This window comes from Natator depressus, chromosome 15 (genome assembly GCF_965152275.1).
Source record: "Natator depressus isolate rNatDep1 chromosome 15, rNatDep2.hap1, whole genome shotgun sequence".
NCBI lineage: Eukaryota > Metazoa > Chordata > Testudines > Cheloniidae > Natator > Natator depressus.
In genome coordinates, this window is record NC_134248.1 from 16,308,864 (window position 1) to 16,322,973 (window position 14,110).

The 14,110-nt window shown below is 39.8% G+C and overlaps 1 protein-coding gene across 4 annotated transcripts in view; it reads right to left on the reverse strand.

Moving 5' to 3' along the window:
- The window catches only part of TXNRD2 (thioredoxin reductase 2), a 51,532-nt gene that overhangs the window by 35,914 nt on the left and 1,508 nt on the right, over positions 1-14,110 (reverse strand). For all 4 annotated transcript variants that reach the window (XM_074972930.1, XM_074972932.1, XM_074972929.1 and 1 more), the window contains exons 2-8: positions 13,926-13,991; positions 13,315-13,371; positions 12,587-12,731; positions 12,185-12,259; positions 10,489-10,567; positions 9,274-9,336; positions 4,793-4,863 (exon numbers count right to left, since the gene is read on the reverse strand). In XM_074972930.1, the coding sequence (XP_074829031.1) occupies positions 4,793-4,863; positions 9,274-9,336; positions 10,489-10,567; positions 12,185-12,259; positions 12,587-12,731; positions 13,315-13,371; positions 13,926-13,991 (556 nt within the window). The remainder of the gene's footprint in view (positions 1-4,792; positions 4,864-9,273; positions 9,337-10,488; positions 10,568-12,184; positions 12,260-12,586; positions 12,732-13,314; positions 13,372-13,925; positions 13,992-14,110) is intronic.

Sequence of the window (14,110 nt, forward strand, 5' to 3'; positions counted from 1 at the left end):
ATTCCCCAACCTGTTCCGCTCACTAGACCTAACTCCTGCTCTGACTACTAGGCAAGACTGCCTACATCGTGGTCCATAAGAGCACCTTGACAGTAGAAAACTGATAAATAGTGTAACTGTGTTTGGATTTAAGAAATAAAGTAATATAAATCCTCTCAAATAAAATTTAAAAAACCGTTTTCAACATCAGTCAAATATTGTACAGTAAATGACAAATCCTAGACAGGGAAAATTTAGTTGTGGGTGGCCTACTGAAATCAGCTCTTTGGGTTTTTGGAAGAGGCAAGGCAATGCTAGAATGGATCATTCTAATGACAGAGCTAATCCCTACAAGTACTACTAATATAATTCCATTTTTTACAAAATGGCTTCTCTCAGAATAATGTTCTAGTGCTGTGCAGAGAGCAACTTATGTTCACCAACATCATGAAAGCTGGGTGACAGGAATGTGCCTGGAGTTATCATCTGAAGCTACGCTGATAAATCTTGTGAAGACAGGTGAAGCTTGCAACTGTCCAGTTAATGTAAAGTATTACTTAGCTTCTATAATAGATGGGCTCAGGGGATCAGACCAAGATTTGGTTAACTAAAAAAATCTGAAAAGGATAGACTATCCAGTCCAGGAGACTTGCAGAGTATTCAGCTTCTTTCGGTCTCCCATGTAGTACATTACTAACTACGTCTGCACCCCTGTATCAAGAATCCTAGCAACAAGCTTAATAAACTGTTGATGAGAAAATGACTGACACTCTGAAATCTCCCTTGAAAACCTGCATTAGTTACAGAATCTGGAATTTAAAATTCAGGCCATTATTCTAACACAAACAAAAAATGTAGAATAGCAGAAGTCATACCAGGGGTGAGGGGATTCCTTGATTTGATTGCTAAGTACCCATTTGCATTCAAAATCCAGACAGGACAAAATAGCAGCACTGGTTGAGCTTATAAATATTATTCAAAAGCTCTTTAAGGAGCTCATGTTTACTGAATTAGTTATTTTTATTTTTAAGAAAACAGTTAATGTAATACAGCTGTATTGTATCAAAAGTTAGCCTTTTAAAAAATTCTTAATCTTACGTGTGAGTACCACCGATTCTATAGGAGCTATTAGCTCTTTTTTATTGTTTAAATATTGTTAAAATTTTGGATTTTTATATATTTGGGCTTTAATCACATTATTTTTAGGCAACACTCAAATATGTAGTCTGCCTGTCTCTGAAGATTGTATGTATCAGGGTTTTCTTGCTTTAGCTTATTACAAAGAACTTGGACAGTCATGGATTCACGCACACTGCCATCTATTAAACCATATCCCTTTTAGAACATGAGAGTGAAATCTGGTACTACACTCTGTTGTTGTTTTTATACTCTTAAATCCCATTGTTTGGTAATAAATTCAACCAACTCCTATACTTTAACAAAAACTATATTTAAAGAATAAAAGTTCACTAATTAAGGAAATTCCCCAATAAGGATCAACATTTCTAGATAGGAATTATGGGATTCAATAAGGAGGCATTAAGGTAGTCTCCAGTTTTACACTGATCTTTAGCTATACATCCAGGCTTTTAAAAGGACTTTAATGGTATTTGATGCAAGGGCCAGAGGTATTTTTAACATCTGGTTTGGCTTTTTTAACACCCACCCACCTTTTCTTCTTTCTGTTTCTAGAAAGGTAAGCCTTTTAGAACATAAGGAGCAATGCCAGCAGAGAGAAGGCAGAAGGAGGCAACAGCTGCCTCAAGATAATCCATTGCATAGAGGTCTTCTTCCGCCAATGGTTTTCCTCAATTAACTCTAAATCCTCACGTGCCAACACAATGCTCCCTTGCTGCAAACTGTACAGACGCAATATTTAAAGAGACAGGATCATAAGAGGGCCAATACATTTCTAAGATCAACCTACAGTATCAACATTTGTATTGTTTGTGTGTGTGTGTTTTGCCTAAACTGTTGGTTTAAGCAGAATTTTCCAGGACGGTACTTGATGCAGCATATTTGACATGGAACTTAGCTATCATATTTTGCCTTAATATTAAAAATATATGTAATAGAAAATGCTGGATATAGATATACATTTTTGCATAAAAAGGTATAACTGGTTTTAAAATACTTTGCAAACTGGCAGAGCCATTAGCCCTCATGAAAACGTACTGGTTTGAACATTTCAAAACACTAACACAAGAAAGCCTTTAAAAAAATAAAGAATATGAATACACATTGGCATTAAAAACAATTAAACTTTAGTGAGACAGTGTAGTCCAGTGGAGAGGGCACTAAAGTGGGGGTCAGGGAATCAGGGGCTCTGCTACTGACTTGCTATGTGGCCTTGGGCAAGTCACATCCCCACTCTCTGAGGCCATGAGGGAAACTCAGGTTTGATAGGTGAAACTCTCTCCACTTCAGGGTTTTTGTTATGGCAGGAGCAACAGTGATGCAGCACTGGCAAGGGAGAGTACGTCTGATGACACCTAGGAGCCACATCTCTGGCTAATTAAAGGGCACTATCACCTGGTGAGTGGTGCTAGCGTGCAAGGTATGCGAGAAAGATGGAAGCTCCCAAAAGGTCCTGAAGAACATCTACACAATCCCCAATTTAAACAGCATTAAGCGGTTGGGAGAACAGGTGGCGCTAAAAGGGAAACTCAAAGTGGTACATGTCAAAGTTAAGTAAATAATTTATCACTCTCGGAGATACATTTGCCCAATGCTAGGGCACCTGGATTTATCACTAAATGGAAGGTGCACCTTCCTCCTCTAGCACACAATGGGCCAACATCGCCTACAGCAATTACCAATGCTGAAAAACACAACACAGCCTCTATAAGGAAATATTCACCAGGAGTAGAACAAGGACTTGGGCATACATTTGCTCCCCTCTTTCATTAGATGAGAAGTAGATGCAAGTCAATAGCCATATATAACACCAACAGTTAATCTGATTTACAGCCCCTCCTACAAACCAATAGGCTCCTTGACATCTTCAGTGTCAAAAAGGCAGAATTAAAAGCCAGAACACAGCCCCTTCACACCTCGCCAAGTCTCTCTCATTTGGAGGAAGACTCCTTTAGTTTGGATTGATTTTATGGCAGTCTTTCAGTTCTCACTACTGGTGTGAAGGATTTTAGTGTGTGTATATATCAGGGGATTTTAAGACTCTTAGGTTGGTTGGTTGTTGGTTTGGTCTGGTCTGGTCTGGTCATTTTTAAGTCTTCTTTAGAAAAATAATTGAAGATTGACAGCCCTGTAATTTATATGTTGCTAAATACAAGAGATATGTAAAAATAGCAGAATAATTAGAATCCAGATCAGAATGCAAAGAAAAGGCATTAAACTGAACCTTGGGAATATTTATAAGGGAAATAAATTGGACAGAAAAAACCCTTCTGAATGTGAACAGCTCCCTCCTTCATCAGCTTCACCACAGGCTGATAAAGTACAGAAATGCTACTGTAGCCCCTCAAGGCTTATTTTGACTAAAGCTTAGGAATGCAACATATAAACACTAGACTCCCACATTACACTGTTACAACTTGCATTAACAGCAACTGGACAAAAGCCACATTTTCATAGAAACATCTTACAGGGATAAATCTTGTGTTTAGTTTTTCAAAACAAAACAAAAAAAAAAAAACAATTTCCTCACATAAATCATGCTCTCACAATTCAAGAGGTGACTGATATACTGCAAACAACTGCAGATTTAGTTTCTTTTTAAACTGTACTAAAGGGTTCTGTTTATCTGTTGATGTTTAACTGAAGACACACTGCATTTCTGTATTCAGAGTAGCCAGAACTGCGAATGGCACCTACATTTTGTTTCAAAATAGCAATTTCAGCTCCCTCAGGTGATAGAGATATATTTAGTTCCTGGAATCAGCTCACTAGAGAAAGTTAAAAATATAAACATCTTTATTTGGCTACAGTACTGCAATCATTCACTTCCTATCATTTGTATTGTGGAATCCCAGGCACAAATCAGGACTCCACTGTGCCAGGTGCTGTACAAACAGAGAATAAAAAGACAGTGCCTGTCCCAAAGAGCTTACAATTTAGTAGAGCAGAAACCTCTACTACCAGTTATTTCACCTTTACACAGAACTTCACCATAAAGTGTAACTGCCACATTGTGCATTGAAATTTTGGAGTTTTCTTTATGAACACATTTTTACTATTTTGCCTAATTAGCTTGCAATGTATAGATGAAAGTTTTATCAGACTTAATTTTGTATTAAGTTACATATATCAAACTAGTACTTCTAGTCTGAAGTAGCCAAAAAGAGGAGAATAAGAGAATGATAAACATAATGTCATCATGTTCTATGTTCTTTGACTTGCTGTCAAAGTAGCGGAACCAGTTAAGAGTAAACACTAGCAAAAAATAAACTGGACTATGTTTTACCAATCTAAAACTTATTTCAAACATACACAAAAGAGTCACAGCAAAGAATAACACTATGGCATTAAATTCTAAGCACTTGCTGCCCTCTTGTGGCTTCTCCTTATAACTGCAAAAATAAAATTAAAAAAAAAGCTACGTTCATCTAGGATGCGGAAAATTCAATTTGCTTTTCAAAGGTGTTTCTTATGCAAAACATTCCTGTAGTAGGCGCAGAAATAAAGCCACAAAATAGCTTTACTAAATTAGGCATAGCAGTATTCAGGAAAAAAATTTCAGAGGTGAAACAGAATGATAGCGAAAGCTAGAATGCAAAAGTAGTCATTTAAACCACTATTTTGCCTTACTGTAGCAAGGTAAGAATGCAAGTAACAGCATATATTAAAGTCTTACGTTTTTCCAGGAGATTTTTTCAACCAGAATATATCATCACTTGTGATTCCGTATTCCAATGCACCTGGAATCTATGAATAAAATGTATAGATAATTTTGGAGCTTATAGAACACATTAAAGAAATAAATGAAAATTTGAACTTGAACACTACAAGACACTGTACTGTTTCCATTAGCTCGATTTCTGATTTTCTGCAAAATAAAAACCACAAAGCTAAAGAACTACACAGAGGTGCTAATACACATTTTAGAATTTTACTGCATTTGTACATGCCCAGTGGTTAAAAAAAAAAAAAAAACCACCACCAACAGACCCATCATATGTTGAACACCCCTGAAATTCCCATTGCTTCTGTGTGGAATCAACCCTATGTTCTTCATTACGTGCGGTGACTTTTTAGAATGTTTAGGCTCTGATCTATAGTATTGGTCACCCACAGAATTGCCAATGTTATCTATAGATAAGGTAGCTGCAGTCATCTCTTGTACTTTTTTCCTACATTTACTATTGGAACAGTGGTTAACATAGATTGAAACAGAAGGGGGAACTCTCATCACAGCAGCCAAGAAGTAGAGTGAGTGCTGCTTACCCAAACCAAGCACAAGAGGGGAACTTTTCTTCTTCTGTCAAAGGAGTGGGAGCTGTGGTGTGCCTTTCCCCACCTTTACTTTGACACATGTGCAGAAAAAACCCTGAATGCTTCAAGAGTAATATTAAGAATAAGTTATCTAAGGCAATCAGCAAGTTCTTAGGTGTGATAAAGCTGAAGTTCTATCCAAACCATGACTGTGAAGCTGGGACTCTGAATTTTTCTATTCTAGTCTACGTAAGTTTTTATACCATGCTCAACAACACAGTATGAGTAACTTCCTGTAGTGCATTAAGCCACATGACTATACACCTGTCAAATGTTTGTTCTCTCATCCTCTCCCCAGAGGAAGAAGCATGCACACTGGAGTTTCTGGTTTTGGTAGTGTGGTGCTTTTAAAAAAAATATGTATATATAAATATATCTATTGCTCTGTGTTTATGTTAGAGAAAACAAGGTTGAAGAAATGTGTCCTGCACTTGGAGCAGAAGGTGGTGAGGTCTGATGATCCTAGTTCATGGGGGAGTTCATATCACAGTCTTGGACCACCCCTGGAGAGGGTTCTGTCTCCCACACAGACAAGCTTTACTGTTTTTGTGGAGAGTTCCATTGTACCAGAGGAGCATAGTTACGGATCACAGTCTTCGTCCTTAAAAGCTTTAGATGATCTTTTACATATCCTGGACCCAAGCCATGGAGTACTCTGAAGATAAGGACTGAGACTTTGAACTTGATTCAAAATTATATGGAATGCTAGTGTAGAGAGTGAATGATAGATCTGATGTGTTCACGGTAGGACACACATTGACGTGTTCTGCACTAGTTGGAGTTTCTAAAGTGCTGAAGGGTTTCATACTCCGGTATACCACCTTGTGGTTATCCAGCTGAGAGGTGAAGAAGGCATGAATAACTCAGGCCAGGTCTTTGTCTGCCAGGATGGGATGGGAGTTTCCTAGCCAAGTGGAGATGGTAGAAAGCATTACTTGTAGATGCTGCTATGTGATAGGTCATCATCAGTAAAGAATCCAAGAGTATTCCTAGACTACAGACTGAACTGCCCAATTAGGGGGTGTGCATCTTCAACCAACAGAGACTGCACCTTGTCTGCAAGCTCTTCAGAATACTTTTCTCTGCCCACAAGCATCACCTCTGTCTTGCTTCAGCCAACTGTTCTTCATCCAAGAGCTGATCTCATTCAAGCACTGGGCCATCATGTGATATGTTTGTATGTGGTGATGGATAAGTAGATCTGTAGATCATCTGCAAATTGCTGGAACTTGAGTCCACGTCATCTGAACACTTCACCTAGAGGTTATAAGTAGGTGTTGAAAAGGAACAGACAGAGAATTGATTCTAGTGGTAGAGGTGCAGTTTCTCATCACTACTCATTGTGAGCATCCTTTCAGAAAGAACTCTAACCATTTTAGCATGTATTATCTTAGAAGTCTGCCACCTCTCTCAGGCAAGATAACAGATTCTGCAGCATTCGACACTGTTGACCATGAGAGAGGTACACCATGATGAAAATGGATGACTGTCCTCTATCCATTAACAGGAGGAGATCATCCATCAGTGCCACTGAAGCAGCTGCCACTAAAACTTTGCCAATGATGCTCATCGTATCAGAGCACCAAAGTCCCAGTACCCCTCCATGACAATAGAAGGAAATGGGCAGACACCTCTGACATGGCTTACTGAACGAACATAGATAATAAGAACAGCAATGTCTACACAAAAGGATGCTCAATACCACCTCCACTACTCCTATGGAGAAACCCATTTTTTGTTTTTCCTTGCAAGGGCTATAATCATTTTTAGATTTGACTAGGTCATGCTTTCACCCTTCTTTCACACAGGCATTATACAATAAGGGAGGAGGAAATTACACCTGCAGAAAAACAAGCAGAAAGCCTATTTTTGTTTTTTTACACTGTGTCAAAGGAATTTACATTGTGTGTGTGGTGGGGCAGCTGCCCCACACAGGCAGAAAAAGGGTTAAAGCAGCCTTGAGGAGGCTGCACAGAACCTAGCCAATCAGAAGAGGGCTTATTGAGCCAGCCAATGAGGAGAAGGCTTAGTGGAGCAGCCAATCAGGGCCAGGCTGGCCCATATAAGGAGGGCTGCTGAGCTGAACAGAGACAGTTTCTTCCTAGAGGCCAAGAAGGGAGGACTAGTTGAGAGTGACAGCACCACAGACAGAGCAGTGCTGGTCAGGGTCAGGGTCAGGGTCAGGGTCAGGGTCAGGGTCAGGGTCAGGGTCAGGGTCAGGGTCAGGGTCAGGGTCAGGGTCAGGGTCAGGGTCAGGGTAGCAAGAGGGAGCTCCAGACTGATGGCCATCAGACTGAGGCCCTGATAGAAGGGCAGAGAAGGTGCTAGGCCTGTGGGGAAGTGGTCCGGGGAAACAGATGGCGGAGTAGGAGGAGGGGCATTATGTGGCTGCTGGCTATAGGGTCCCTGGGCTGGGACCTGGAGTAGTGGGCGGGTCTGGGTCCCTGCTGCCACCCCCACTTGCTACCGAGGGGAGTGGCTAGTGCATTGACTGCAGTTTGCCACTGAAGTGAGTGGCTAGACTAGAGGTTGTAGTTTGCCACTGAGGCAAGTGGATGGACTGAGGACTGTTGGGTCCCCTGGAATGGGGGAGAGATCCGAGTGGGGCACAACTGAAGGGCTCTGTCCAGAAGAGGACGCTGCGGTCCAAGGAGTAACATGGGTCCTAGAAGTGAGAGTGACGACGGGCGAAGACACCACTAGATGAGGGCGCTCTGGAAAACGAGAGCTAATTCCCAGGATGGCCAGCAGGAGGTGCTGCGGCGGTGAGTCCCATCCCATTACAATGTGTGATATAGGTATTGCCAGCTAGTTCTGAGAGACTTAAGGTTCAGTGAGATCAGCCTTTGGTAAACAACACAGATGGGCCTCAGGATAACTAACATGCTATGGACCCTTTACCACCAGGTCACTGGTTAGAACCCATCCCTGGTTAGAACTTCATCTGAGAACAGACCAATGGCTTTTATGAAATGACTTCAGACATCTCAATTCAGTTTCCAGTGGACAGGTATTTACCTCTCAAACTCACCATCGCAATTAAAACTAACTGACATTTTCAGGAGAGTCCAAAGAATGTAAATCACCCTGATCCCAGGAGGTGTTCCCTTCCAATCAATTGTCAGGACAGTGTGGGAAAGCTTGCACAGCGAGTGCCCATACTTAACTGTCTGTTGTACAAGAAGATGACCAGTTTTAAGGACTGTTAGTCTGGCACCTTTCACCAGCACTAAAAAACCACTCTTTTAAAAGAAAGCTGGACCTGCCTATTGCTCTCCAACTTCAGATGCATGACCCTGAGACATCTCATAAAACTGGATTACCTGGCATGGAATCCCTTGTGCAGCCCCTTGGAAGATTACACAAGTGATGTGCTACTTCTACCTGTTCTGCTGTTTTTGAAGGTTAAGGGTTTAAACTGTGCAAAGCTATACTCATAGCTGGAGGCTTTTAGACTCAAGGACGTTCAGGGTGGTGAAATAGGGCAACAGGTTATGGCCTGATTAAAAAAGGGATAAAAATCAATCTTGAATTTCCACCCCATATCACAAAGCCAGATTGCCAAGATCCTGGATGGGTCAAAGCTTTGAGTTTACAGCACAAGCAACATTTGCCTTTAAGTTGTTGCACAATTTCAATTTAGCTTGCAGGGTATTTTATTTTAATTTTTTCTGGAAAGCTCACGTATTATGTTAAAGACAACTGTTCCAGTTCACACACTCAAAGAAGTTAATCATTTGTATCTTCACCTGTGCATTTATGTCCTTTGGTAAGTCCTCCAAACCTTTAGTGTGAGCTACAGCAGAAAAAGTGAAGCTATTGGACATGGCAGACGTGACTTACATGCGTAGGATATATTGGCCTCCCTCCAGTGGCAATAACAATGTTTTCTGCAGTAATGACCGTCTGCAAATAAAGATACAAAGTTATCATCATGATCAGCAACCTCTGCAAGAATCGCCAGCTTTATTCGGAGACAACCTTATTGTCTGTCATTAGCTTTTAATTACATACATATGAGTAATAAGAACTGAGAAAAACTGGCATTAGCACATGCTGTTTGTGTAAACTCATGCACCAATCAGCACTATTTTAACAAAGGTTGTATTCATCTGAAGTACGCGCACAAAAACTCTACTCCTACACTTTCCCCACCAGTCTGTCTTTTTAATCTGGTAAGGCTTTCAACTGTTCCTACCATATTGATCAGACTCAAAGGGTCCTTTTGGAGGCAGTAGTTGTGTACCAATAGCAGCTAATTTTTTCTTTAATTTGGCTATAAGAAGATAGAGACTATGACCAAAATTTTCAGGAGTGACACATGATTTTGGGTACCAAAATCAAGACAACTTAAAATGAGTCTGATTTTCAGAAAGCGCTGAGCATCTGCTATTTGAAAGTCACGCCTCTTTAAAGTGCCTCATTTCTGAAAATGTTGGCACACTTATATAGTTTTATTCCAGATCTTTTGCTCATGGGGCAGAAGTGATCACTAACCATGACTCCAGTCAGGTTCTTGAAGTTAACTGCAAGATACTTGCATTAAAAAAAACGAACGCAATGTTTTCCCAATTTTGCAAATGGAGGAAGAGCATCTCTTAGATGACCCAGGAGACAAGATAAGGAGAAAGTTTCATTTAGTGGTTACAGCATGACAGAGTGAGGAGACTGAAGTTCTATTTAAACCTCTGCCATTGATCTTGGCTCTGCCAATACTATGGGACTTTGGCCAAGACAATTAACCTTCTTGTGCCTCAGTTTTCTCATCTGTAAAGTGGAAATAATAATACAAGCTAACATTGGGAGTGGGGTTTATTATGCTCAATTATCAATATATTAATGTTTATTTAAGCACTTTGAGATCCTTGGATGGAGAGTACTTTACAGTTGCAAAGCCCTATTAATTTCATGTGCAGGAGGTTCTGGCTTGATAACTGCAAACTAAATTTGCAAAATACAACCTAGATCCCAGTATATTTGACAGCTAATAACAGACTTGGGGCTAGAGTTTCTGAAGTTCAACCAGATTATGCTATAATAACCAGCCATGTAGCTCACCTCTTTACCTGCATTTGTCAAACCACGGACTGTGTGTGGATCCACCAAACTGCCTGTGAGGTTGAAATACTTCACTTTTCTGTTTAAAAAAATTACACCTGCTTAGTGAACAAAAATCCAAGGGACATACAATCAGCTAGCCTACTCTTTCAAGAGCATCAGACCTAAAGTGACACAAAGATAGTAGATAGCAGCAAAACAGGAAAGTAAATGGAAGGGGAGCATCAGCATTTCATAGATCTATTTGTGGCATCATCACTGACTTATGTGACCTTAGGCAGGTCATTTAAGTAATCTATACTATGTGAATAACACCTATTGTAAAAGATGTGGCAAGGTTTAGTGTCAAAAAAACCAAACTCCACTGACTTCCTAGATCAGAGGTGACAAATAAGGGCATAGTATTACTATTTCACTGTAGTGCATACTTAGGAACATTAGCTTTGTGACTCTCTCTGAAGGTAGCTATACAACTCCTAAGTTACCCATTAACTTCATATTCACCACAAAGGAAACATTGCCAAACGGTCTAGACAACCTTGAGAAAGGCCTGAGGCCTGAAAAGTTGGGGATAGTGTTTTTTCTGTTCATTAAATGATAACTATGCATTCATTTTTCTAGTTCAGCAATGTTATTTACAGATTCACTGGTGTTCTGTGCAAACTCTCTCAAAGGAATCTCAGATCTAGTCTATTTTATATTAATGTAAATCCTCCTGCAAACCAGAGAGGTGGTTTTCTGGTCCTGAAGAACCATCCCATTCACTTGCACTCATCCTTAAAGTTACTGTAGTGCTCCTTCCAGAAGAGGCTGGGCACAGTTCCTTCCAAAACTTATCAATATTACTTTGAGTCATCCCAGCAGAAAGATTTCTTATCGCATTCCTAACTTAAGCTCTGTAGCACTCCAAAACTAAATCTCTGGGATGACAAAACTTCACAGGACAGCTTCTGTCTAGCAGTCACTCCTAATCACTTTGCACATAAGTAGGGCCCTACCAAATTCATGGCCATGAAAAATGCATCACGGACCATGAAATCTGGTCTCCAACTGTGAAATCTGGTCTTGTGTGTGCTTTAACCCTATACTAAACAGATTTCATGGGGGAGACCACTGTTTCTCAAATTGGGGGTCCTGACGCAAAAGGGAGTTGCAGGGAGGGGTCACAAGGGTATTTTATGGGGGCAGTAGTATTGCCACCCTTACTTCTGTGCTGCTGCTGCTGCTGGCAAGGCACTGCCTTGGGAGCTGGGCTCCTGGCCAGCAGCTGATGCTCTCCTGCTGCCCAGCTCTGAAGGCAGCGCCGAAGTAAGTGTAGCAGTACCGCAACCCCCCTACAATAACCTTGTGACACTGCCCCACCAACTCCTTGTAGGGGTCCTGACCCAAAAATTACAACACCCTGAAATTTAAGATTTAAATAGCTGAAATCATGAAATTTACAATTTTTAAAATCCTATGACACTGAAATTGACCAAAATGGACCATGAATTTGGTAAGGCCCTACACATAAGGAAAAAGTGGCAAAATTTTTCACTCATTTAGCTGACATTAACAAACAGATTAACAGTCTCTGCTGGAGAGTTTCAATACTTGCAAAAATGCAGGAAATGCCAAAGCTGAAACAGCAGTTCTACAAAGAAGAGAAAAGCTGCTTGATTATATGAGGGAAGATGAAATTTAGAGTTTCATTTACTTGTCCTGTAGCTGTACTCTGTGTCCCCAGTTCAAGGATTTGACGTAATTTTGAATGGCTTCTGCCATCGTAGACCTATCAAGAAACAAGACATGAAGTGTTAAATCATATTACAGATTCTGAAAATGCAACTCAAAGATTGATGCACAGGTAATTGATGGAAGTTAGGAATATTTTTGTAACATAAATGACATTAGAACAAAGTGCTAAATCAAAACTCACACACAATATCTTCTTTGTAAAACAAGCAAGCCTGATTTTTTCAAAAGAGTTGCCAAAGAATGGTCCAAGTGAAATTCAAATTCTGTTGCTATCTCAGAATGAAGAGCAGCGGGGAAAATTTTGGTACTTTTATTACATATCTACAGGAAACACAAAATGCATAGGTACAATATTCTTTACCAGTCATGGTGAACAGGGTGGGATATATTCCAGCCATAATGTTGGGCATCTTTAAGGGCGCTCCCTAAAAGAGCTGCTTGATGCATAAGCTTTTTAGGAATGCAACCAACGTTCACACAAGTGCCACCAAGTCCCCATTTGGTTCCTAAAGAGAACATATGAAAAATCCAAACAGATAATCTTAAACTAATGCAGTTAGTTCAGAAATCACAGGCGCCCCTTACACAATCTGCTGCAGATGAGTTTCTAACTCTGCTTAAGGTATTTATGGAAGTAACTTTTTATTTTTAAGTTTAAAATTAGTACTGAAAATAGCTTAATAGCTTACACTGCTCAATGCACAAAAGATCTAAAGCACAGCAACACCAACTATAAACATTCACATTCAAATGTTTGCATTCCTACCTCCTAATTTACATAATAAATCATAGAAAAAATTCAAGAGCCACTTGATTTATAGATAAGATAATGAACACAAGCTGAACTGTAAGTTACATTTGCTAACAGTCATGTTTTAACTGAGACAATGATTTTAAACTTTATCAAATTCCGCTCCCGTTGAAGTCAAGGGGAGTTATGCTACTGACTTCTAGAGGGAAAAGGTTGACTTACAGTGTACATCTACAATGCCAAACACCACCACCACCACACTGGCACTAATGCGTTTAGAAACAGACCTATTTAAAGACTTGTTTGATATAAAAAGTGATCCTGGCTTACTTTCATACCTTTAGGTGAAGGATCCACATAATCTAGAACAGCCACCTTCTTTCCAAACTGAGCAGCTTCAAAACAAAAACAAGGAGAGCAAGTATATTTAGCAAAGGGGAAAACACATGAAGAAAAACCTCATTATAGTGCTGCAGTTTTGGAGGGGAAAAAAATAAGGTTATTAAACATGTTAAATACAGTTAGTAAAGAGAGCATTTCCCTGGCATTTCCAACAGTTGTTTGGCTTTTCTAATTTCAGCAACTGTTCTTACTATGTGTAAACATGCAGAAGGTATAATAAAGAGTAAAGGAAAAAAGGAATGCTAATGAAGCATTCAGTGTAATTTAAGCCCTTATTTCACTACTGTTGTGTGTTAAAAATCCAGATGGCAATGAAGCCAGAGTTTAAAGCAAGATAAGGGGGAGGGAGGAGGGGAGAAGAAAACCCATACAAGACTGTCCTGTTCTTGTCTATGAATGATTCCTTAAATATAAGTGAATTAATGATTTAAGAAAACATTCTTTGTAGGGACTGAATGCTTTAAGGAGACTAGCAGAGACAGTAATGAGAACAAATATTGTCATAATTTAAACAAAAAATTGAAATTATTTCTTTACAGCTCCAAACCTTCTTTTGCACAAGCAAGGCCTCCAGAACCTCCACCAATCACCAGAAGATCATACTCATTTTTGCCTATGGAAAAAAACATAAAAAACAGAAGAAGAAATTAGAAAGATGGCAGAGGTACATTACAGGCTGTCAGGTTTGGGTTTTTTTATTAAAATATTGTCATATGAGTGTCCCATAACACT